This window comes from Mirounga angustirostris, unplaced genomic scaffold (assembly GCF_029215605.1).
Source record: "Mirounga angustirostris isolate CCGP_5_RB_7025 unplaced genomic scaffold, mMirAng1.0.hap1 SCAF_4, whole genome shotgun sequence".
Taxonomy (NCBI): domain Eukaryota; kingdom Metazoa; phylum Chordata; class Mammalia; order Carnivora; family Phocidae; genus Mirounga; species Mirounga angustirostris.
In genome coordinates this window covers 157399219-157408957 of record NW_026991712.1, presented here as the reverse complement: position 1 = coordinate 157408957, position 9739 = coordinate 157399219, and the positions used below count along the sequence as shown (strand labels likewise).

Genomic DNA, 9739 nt, shown 5'->3' with positions numbered 1-9739 from the left:
TTTTTTTTTAAGATTGTATTTATTTTTTGACAGAGAGAGAGACAGAGAGGGAACACAAGCAGGGGGAGTGGGAGAGGGAGAAGGAGGCTCCCCGCTGAGCAGGGAGCCCGATGCGGGGCTCGATCCCAGGACCCTTGGATCATGACCTGAGCCGAAGGCAGATGCCTAATGACTGAGCCACCCAGGTGCCCCAGTAGTTAAGTTTTTAGGGAGTCAAAAGTTATACATGGATTTTTGACTGTGCAAGGGGTCATCTCTAACCCCCATGTTATTCAAAGGCCAACTGTGTATCTGTAATTGACCTCAGTTTTGTCAACTGAAATTGCAATGATGTCTCTTAATGACAGTCATCACTGTTATCAACAGATACCAGAGTACCTACTACAGGTAGAAACAATGATACATGATGCATTGGCCCCCATTCTTAAGAAGAGGCTTACAGTCTAGATGAGGAGGCAAACAGACGACGCATAGGGGACTTTTCCATTTCTCTTCCTAACAGAGTAAGAGAACAGAAGTGAGACTGTGGGAACATAGGAAGGAATTTCCTTCTCTTCTGCCCTGTCTTCTTAATGGCTTCCTTCAGAAGGAAGAATTTGTTAATTGGATTGGTCAGAACCCAGGACATCAACGAATTCACATTTTACGTGGCTGGGGTCACTTTTAAAGGTCACATGGCCCTGTGTGCTGCCTAGCTCCCCATTTCCTGCTAAGTAGGCCCAGCTCAGTCTCTAGCACACACTTAGAGGAGTAAAGCTGGTCTACTTCCCAGATCTGATCATCTGCTCCCCCCTTTCTTTCTGCAGGCATGCCCACGCATCCTGGCCCCAAAATGTAGAGGGTGGAAAGGGAACAGGGAATTAGGAAGCTTCACTGCAACAGCCTTAAACCTGCGCCATGTCATTCAACCTCGTCTTCTGGCAGAGTTCTATTCTAGAGGTTATTGGGTGCTAGCTCAGCTATGAATAAAATGATCCTTTGGTTTCAATTACAATTTCTTTTTTGTGTATAGTCCCCTTGGGAACCCTCAGAAGAGATGATTAGCAGAGCAGGATTGGACTATTTCTGGTCCCTGAGTGTGGCAGACTATATTGTTGGTCACGGTTTTTCACGAATGTTTGCTGTCCTTCCCTGTGGATCTCAGAGTTGGCCAGATGAACTTGTTCTGAGCAAGAGAATGTATCAGTTCCAGGTAGAAGTATAAAGAGTCAGTGTGTTATTCACCATGATCACTTTTCTTTTTTCATGAGACCAACATTGTCCTAGATAAGGGTCAATTGATAAGCCTGGATCCCAGCATGAAGACAAACTAGAATGTAGCCAAGGTGACCTGCCATGAACATGTAGGGTATTTCAAGAAAAAAAACAAAACACAAAACTTTGTTGTAATAAGCCACTTTGAGATCATTTGTTACCATGGCCTAACCTAGCTGACATGTTTACCCTATTACTGTCTGTATTAAACTCTGTTGCTTGGGGCGCCTGGGTGGCTCAGTCGTTAAGCGTCTGCCTTCGGCTCAGGTCATGATCCCAGGGTCCTGGGATCCAGCCCTGCATCGGGCTCCCTGCTCCGCGGGAAGCCTGCTTCTCCCTCTCCCACTCCCTCTGCTTGTGTTCCCTCTCTTGCTGTGTCTCTCTGTCAAATAAATAAAATCATTAAAAAAAAAAAAAAAACCTCTGTTGCTTGTCCTAACATCTTTTCTCCCTTCATTTCTCCTAAGAAAACCCTCATTTTGCCCAGGTTATTCACCTAACTCTACGTGTGCTTAGGGGAAAGGATTCTAATTCCCAGCCACAGGGGCAAATCATAATTTAAGCCATTCATGATAGTTTCTTCCTTCTTGATGGCGACTGGTTTAGATGTGGGCATATGAGACTGTGGGAAGTTGGCTTGAGGGCTTCCAAGACAAGTTTTCCGCGCTAATATAAAGGGACACGTGGGAAGAAACAGTCTCTCTACTTCTGCCAGACATTATGTGGATGCATGTGTTAGGTGGGATTGTGGCAACCATTTTGTAACTATGAGGGACACTAACGGAAGAACGTCAGAGTGAAAAGATGGAGAGAATCTGGATCCCCTGATAGTGTTATTTAGCTGTTAAATGAACTAACTCTAAAGCTGAGCTACCTCTAAATTTCTTGCTATGTGTGATAATATATTTTCCTTATTGTTAAAGACAGTAGAATCTGGAATCCAGAGGAAAAGAATGAGTTTAGTTTTAGGGACGTTGAGGTGATGGCAGTACAGCATCCTTTTACATAGCTGAAGCTCAAGAGATGTCAAGATTAAATTTGAATTTGGAAGTCATCTCTGGAAAAATATTATATGCCAATACATCCGGGAAAATAATCCTATACCTGAGACAGTATCTCTGTGCTTGAGGAATTTTGGTAATATAACAAAACATTACACCTAAACAAGTGTAGCCATCTCCTAACGATATACCACTGCCCCAGGTCCTCACCTGTCACCCATCCTAGGAAAGGGAGACCACAGGGATGGTAGGAACCTGCTGGCAAGGGAAAGCAAAGACAGGAAGTGATGACACCATCTGGGTTCTCAGACCCTGCTCTCCTCAAGCCTAGATATGCACATGCATCTGCATATGACTTAAGGTTCTAATCTTGCATAGATGACTGTGAACATGGATTATAAGCAACTTCTAAATTTACTGACTCTTATATAGCTGTTAGAAACAATCGTTCCAGCAAACTATGGTTCATCATCTCTTAGACATCGTATGTGTGATACTGCAAAAGCCCCATAGGAAGCACCAGAGTCTTGTGAACACCATGAAATATCAAGGAAATGGTCAATGTAGAGGATAGAGTCTCTAGTGCCCAAGCTGATCTGTGGTTAGAAGATAGTTTTGGGGGCACCTGGGCAGCTCGGTCAGTTGAGCGCCAGGATCTTGATTTCACTTCAGGTCACAATCTCTGGGTTGTGGGCTACCCCTGCCCCCCCCCCCCCCCCGGCCACCTCCACGGGCTCCACACTCAGCGTGTAGTCTGCTTGAGATTCTTTCCCTCCCCCTCTGCCCCTCCCTTCACTCATGCTCTCACTCTCTCTAAAATAAATACAATCTTTTTTTTTTTTTTTAAGATTTTATTTATTTATGACACAGAGAGAGAGAGCACAAGCGGGGGGAGCTGCAGGGGAAGAGGGAGAAGCAAACACCCCGCTGAGCCTGATGTGGGGCTAGATCCCAGGACCCTGAGATCATGACCTGAGCTGAAAGCAGACACTTAACTGACTGAACCACCAAGGCACCCCTAAAATAAATAAATAAAATCTTAAAAAAAAAAAAAAAGATAGTTTCGGAAGTTACTAATCCATAGGGCACTAGTTTACTGATACTTTAAGAAAATACATGGGGGAGGGTTTCTATTGCAACACAAAAGGATTTACCTAACATTGCTTGAAAAAGAATTAATTTTTGAAATTCTGTTTAGATATAACTTCTCCAAAGGCATATCCAGTAGGTAAATGAACACATCTGCATAATATTTACAGTGAAGCCTATACTTTACCTGAGACATCTTAAAATGGGTTTCTAAGTAGTCACTGCTGGGTCTGCATTGAAATTACTCTTACTTCCCTAAGCCAAAAAAAAAAAAAGAAAGAAAGAAAAAGACTTATTTTAATGAGCTGGAAGAGCAAATGCAATCTTCAAAGATGGCTAACTTCAGTCTTGCAGTTATTTAAAAAGGATCTGGCTTCAAACATTGTTCGCAGGCAGAATTTGCAATTGGCTAGGACCAAAGACGGTATTTAAAGATGACTCAGTCGTACGGCCTGGGCGGGGGGGGGGGAGACCAGCCAGTAGTCCTTCTAAAAGGAGTCTTAGACCCGTTTTCATCACACTGAGGTTCTGAGGCCCAGAAGCGCCGCAAACTAGGAGGTGCTGTCCAGTGTAAGAAAATCTGAGACCCTGAGAAATGCACCTTCAAATTATCCGAACGGGAGGCGGCTAAAACCCAACTCCCCTCAACCCCCACCCCCAGCTCCAGGCCAGGATTTCCGCAGAGAATTCCGAGGCCAGGGTCCAACTGGGGGCCTAGCCGGGTGACCTTCGCCAGGCCCCAGAATCCCCCTTGGGACGTCCCTGAGGCTCTACTCCGGACTCTGCTGGGGCCCACCGGTGCCCTCGGCCCCGAATGCTCGCGACCGCCTTTGGGACGCATTCCGCTGCGCATCGTTAGTCGGGGAGCCGGGACATCCTGTCCGCCCCGCGGGCCGCCGCCCGGGCCGCTCCCGCCGCCCCACCCCGGCCCGCGGCGCCACGCCCACCGGGGGGGTCCCGGGCGAGGCGGGGATACCCTCCCGCGGCCGGGCCCACGGGCTTCCCGGGGCCCCGAGCCCCGCCCGCCGCCCCTCCCCCGGCCGCCGCAGGCCCCCGGCCCCCCGCCCCTCCCCGGGCGCCGCCCGCCGAGGCCGCCTCTGCAGCTGGCCGCGCGGCCAGCCCGCGCCCGCCGCCGCGCGCTGATTGGCTGGCCGGGGCCGGCGGCGGCGCTGAGTGGCCGGGCAGATTCGCTGGGTCAGGGCTGCAGAGGCGCCTGGCGCACCGGCGGGAGCGGAGCCGCGGCGCGCGCTCGCCCCGGACGCCGGCCGGCCGGCCGCCCGCCAGCCCGAGCGAGCGGCCCGGGGCGTCGAGGGGGCCCGCGCCGCGCCGGGCGCCGCCGCCCTGACAGCCATGTGCTCCCAGCTCTGGTTCCTGACGGACCGGCGCATCCGCGAGGACTACCCGCAGGTGCAGATCCTGCGCGCCCTCCGGCAGCGCTGCTCCGAGCAGGACGTGCGCTTCCGGGCGGTGCTCATGGACCAGATCGCCGTCACCGTCGTCGGCGGCCACCTCGGTGAGCGAGGCGGGCCCCGGGAGGGCGGGGAGGCGCGCCGGGGTCCCCGGAAGCCGGCCGGTGGGCGCGCGCAGCCGGGCCTCCTCCAGCCAAGTCTCCTTCGCCGCCCCCCCCCAAGACCAGCCGCCCTCCCCGCGAGCTCTCCTTGGGTTGGAGAAAGCCCCTAACCTTGAGAGCTTCCTTTGACCACCGCCGTCTGCCCTGAGGCCAAGATTTGAGAACGGGATTCCGTGTACTTAGGGGACTTTGTTTTGGGAGGAACTCGAATTCGCCTGAAGCCGCCTGGAGGTCCGAGGAAAATCAAGCTGCAAACCCCAAATTTGCAATTCTGCTCGCATCCGTACCCTGTCAGTATAGCTTTATAGAAACCCTTACTACGTTTACGAAATTGCCATTAAGATGAATGTTTCTAAAAGTTTTCCAGGAGTGTGTAAGCATCAATAGTGCACTATAGAATATCATTCCCAAACTAGGAACCTATATAAGGGGAGAAATTTATGTTTGGAGTCACCTCTTGAGTGTGTAAGTGGGAGAGTAGACCGTTGATGGATTTTCTTTAAACTCATCCTCCTTTCTAAAAGTGTTGAATTCTGATTCCAGAAAAGCCAAGATTTCAGGTGCAGACCATTCTGGTCTCATATTTCTCCACTGCTGTGTCCAAGAGACATTTTTGAGTAAGACATGGTTATCATCTGTGACCCTGACCTCAAAAGGTTAAGTATGTGTTAGGTATTCTTAATTATCTTTAATGCAAGCAGTCTCCGATGGGAATCCTTGGTTTAGGAACCCCCTGTAGCCTGCAGTTTGAGTGGCTCCAGCCTCCACTCTGGAAGTAAGCCAGCTACTTTGCGGGGATCAGATGTGGGACTGGGGGTGGGGGGAATTTGGGCCCAGTTCAGGGTGCTTTTTGGGACATCATTCTTACTATTTCAACCATACTTGGTCAGATAAGCTTATAATTTGTTACTTTTCTTTAGCAGAGGAAAGGGATTCCAAATTCTGAACAGGTTACTTATAGGGATTTTGAATATGACCTGTGTCTAATGTATCTGTACTAGATGCTTCATCCATAAATTTACCCAAACCCTTCATAAGTAATATCAGACTGTATAGCCTCCTGGAGAAATAGACTACAAGCATTAGGTGCCCTATGTTTAGAAACAGTGTGTCATCTGTAAGGGGTACTGTCTCTCTATTCTTGATTTGCTAAAACTCTTAACAATTAGTTAATGTAGAACTGGATTCCTGAACAAGCAGTCTGCAAACCTGGATTCCTAGCACAGCTTTTTTTTTTTTTTTTTTTTTAAGATTTATTTGAGACAGAGCAAGAGAGGGAACACAAGCAGGGGAAGTGGGAGAGGGAGAAGCATGCTTCCCGCCGGTTTGAGCAGGGAACCCGATGCGGGGCTCGATCCCAGGACCCCGGGACCATGACCTGAGCCAAAGGCAGACACCTAACGACTGAGCCACCCAGGTGCCCCTTAGCACAGCTTTGCTGCTAACAAGTATCTTGACTTTGCCCTGGCCAGGTCACTTTATGTCTTTGAATCTCAGGTTTCTTGTTTATATAAAACTAAGGGTTAAGGTTCTTCTAGCTCTAAAATTGTTCAATGGAGTGATGTTATATTTTACTGATCTAGACCTAGCATATACATCTTTCTACCCCCAGCGTCAGTAGAACTCTTCGTTTTATTTCTTTGTTTTACAGCTTGTAAAGATGCCTTTTTAAAGATATAGTAATTGAAGTTCCACATCATATTCCTGTTCTAGACCCATACTGCATTCTGTGAAAGAGTAGGGAAATTCTTTCTGTTTTGTATCTAAAACCGCATTTGAGGAGTGCCTGGCTGGCTCTGTCGGTAGAACACGTGGCTCTTGATCTTGGGGTCATGAGTTCGAGCCCCACATTAGGCGTGGAGATTACTTTTTAAAAAATTAAAAAAACAAACGAACCATTTTAAAGAGTCAGTCCTAGAAAAAGAAAATTATATTCTCAGTGCTGCAGGAAACATTTAAACCCTTTTGTTTAGTGTCTTAAAATTTTATGGGAATTCATGTGTGAATATATCTCAATCTGTTCACAAACCAGAAGTTACTTCTTTTTAAACTACGAGAAATTATACCTAGTTATTAGTTGCTGGAGAAACTGAAGACAGGCAGTTTTTGAAGCAGTTTAATCTTTTGCTAATTCACAGATAGCCAGACACAATTCATGACACATAAAACAAACCTATCAGGTCACTATTTCTGCCATCCAAAGCAGTGAAGAGATTTATTTGTCATGGGGCTGGATTAATTGAAGCACAAAGAAGTAAGCTCCGTGCAAAGAGTGAGCTCCTTTGCTTGTTCGGTGCTGTAACGATGACTAGAACAGTGTCTTGCAGTAATAGGCACTCAATAAATATTTTTGAGTGAATAAAGATATGCGCTCTATTTCCCAGTTTCCTCTATCGTCAAACTATAGAAAAGCCTTGGCAATTTGCTGAGCCAAGTATTCCTCTGAAATAAACTCTAGAACTTAACTGGCTTTGAAATACAGAAATAGTTACTAATGCCATTTCCCATTTGCAAATTATTGAGGGTGAGAGCTGGAAAGCCTTTGAGATCATCCATCCTGACCCTTTCGTTTTACTAATAAAGGACCTGATGCTCAAAGCTACTCAGTGCCATCCAGCTAGTTAGCAGACAGTTCGAGACCTGATCTAATTCCCAGCTCCAGATGTGGGATAAGTATGTGCGAGGGCATCTGCAGCCCATGGTACCTTTTTCCGTGGATGTGGAATTACACTGAGGCTAGACAGTGACTTCGCAAAGTGATTTTATTTTATTTTATTAAAGATTTTATTTATTTATTTGAGAGAGAGAGAGTGAGAGAGAGCATGAGAGGGGAGAGGGTCAGAGGAAGAAGCAGAGTCCCCACTCAGTGGGGAGTCCAATGTGGGACTCGATCCTGGGACTCCAGGATCACGACCTGAGCTGAAGGCAGTTGCTTAACCAACTGAGCCACCGAGGTGCCCGCAAAGTGATTTTAAAGTTCAGGAAGTTAAGGCACCCCTTTCACAAAGTCTGCATGCATACCTTGCTCCCTTCATTCCTTCTCAAAATTAGTGCAGGGGTCGATGCAGGAGTCCGTTTGGGACAGTATGGGCAGGACCTCCTGAGCTTCCTTCTGTGGAGGCTAGTGGGACCCCAAATCCAGGTTATATCTGGAAATAGGATTCATACAAGAGATGGGAAGTTTGGGATTTAAAGATTGCAGTTATGTAAACAAGGTAATACGAGTAAGCTGAAGATGCCGTGCAAATGCAAGGTTTTGTGATGAGTGATCTAGCCGCCCCAGCGTGGGTTTGGATGGGATGAGTGGGAATGGCCGCAGGGAAGAGCGGAATGACCTTCCGGTGACCGAAGCAATCCTGCAGAGAATGCTTTCCCTTCGCCATTCTGCAGGATGTGGCATCATGAGAGTCCTGTCTACCTCCATTCCTTCTTAGAAACCACAAGTTCTTCATTCGTTCAGCAAATATTTAATTAGTCTCCCCCGTGGGCTAGGGTGGTGGCGAATATGTCCCCCAAATGAACACAGTAATAGTCCAAGCAAAATACGACCGGGAAGGTGTCGGGGTGCTTTCTACAAATTAACTCTTATAAACGTCAGTCGGGTATCTGGCACAGGGCACTGGGTGGCTGTCAGGACCAATACTCAGGAGTTGCAGGCTCAGCAGACCTGTTTCCTCTCCTCCACTCCACCCATCCATGCATTGCCTGCCCTGACTTCACCAGACCCCATGCGCTGAATTCCCCGGCCCGGGGTGCCCATCTGGTGCGGCTCCCTCTCCACCACGCGCCAAACTTGTATTCCTTCTTCAGCCTCAGCTCACATCACTGGACTCTTTGAGGTCTTTCTTGAACTCCCTCCCCTCCCCTTCCCTCAGGCAATCCCTTTCCCGTCTGCTGCCAAGTAACATTGTTTAAAATAACATCCATCATATTTTATTGTAATTTATCTATTTACAAAGTTTATCTTCTCTCTCTCTCTCTCTCTCTCCCCGTAAATGACTGGGGATCCCTCAGATGTATGCTCCATAACTGGTACACAGTAGGCTTGCAGTTAATTTTTGGATGATTGAGTGAAGGGCCCGAGAGGCTAATATGAAGCATAGGAGACTTTTACCCTAATTAGGTTCTGTTTGGGAGATCATGCTTGGATGTGTGAATGTTTCTGTGATGAGCCATTCTATGAGGCCAGAATCACCAGGGCAAATTAAGTTCTTTGACCACCCACAGGCCTTTACAATGACAATTTCTTATCTCAGGAAACAAGGATAGTCACAAACTCAGGGATAGACATCAAGACCGAAAAAATGCATCTGACCTGGAAATGAGGGTGTGTAACAGTTTGTCTCCTAGGAGCGGAATGATTCAGCATTCCCTTCCTTCCTTTCAGAGCTGAAACCTTGGTGGCCATATGGCAAATTCTGGGTCAGGTTCTTTATTATTTTATTTTTATTTATTTATTTAAGATTTATTTATTTATTTTGGGAGAGAAGGGGGGTGTGCACCTGTGAGTGGGGGGAGGGGCAGAGGGAGAGAGTCTTCCGAGCAGATTCCCTGCTGAGCGCAGAGCGCAATGTGGGGGGTTCTATCCCAGGACCCATGAGAACATGACCAGAGCTGAAACCAAGAGTCAGATGCCCAACCACCTGAGCCACCCAGGCACCCCTAAGTCAGGTTCTTTAAACTAAGGTGTCTGGGATACTTTTCCTTGGTTCTTTGCAGTAATCAGCTGAGTAAGATTTAAATGTTTGGGTGGGGGGAATCCTAACTGAATTGGAGGAAAAGGTCATATCGCAGCCTTCCAGGAGACAACAGAGGCCTCATGGAG

General features: G+C 47.7%; 1 protein-coding gene across 1 annotated transcript in view; it reads left to right on the top strand.

Moving 5' to 3' along the window:
- Positions 1-4606: 4606 nt before the first annotated feature.
- RIMKLA (ribosomal modification protein rimK like family member A) overlaps positions 4607-9739 on the top strand; it is a 34947-nt gene continuing 29814 nt past the window's right edge. The window contains exon 1 of the mRNA XM_045897941.2: positions 4607-4857. Within this exon, the coding sequence (XP_045753897.1) occupies positions 4695-4857 (163 nt within the window). The 5' untranslated portion in view covers positions 4607-4694. The remainder of the gene's footprint in view (positions 4858-9739) is intronic.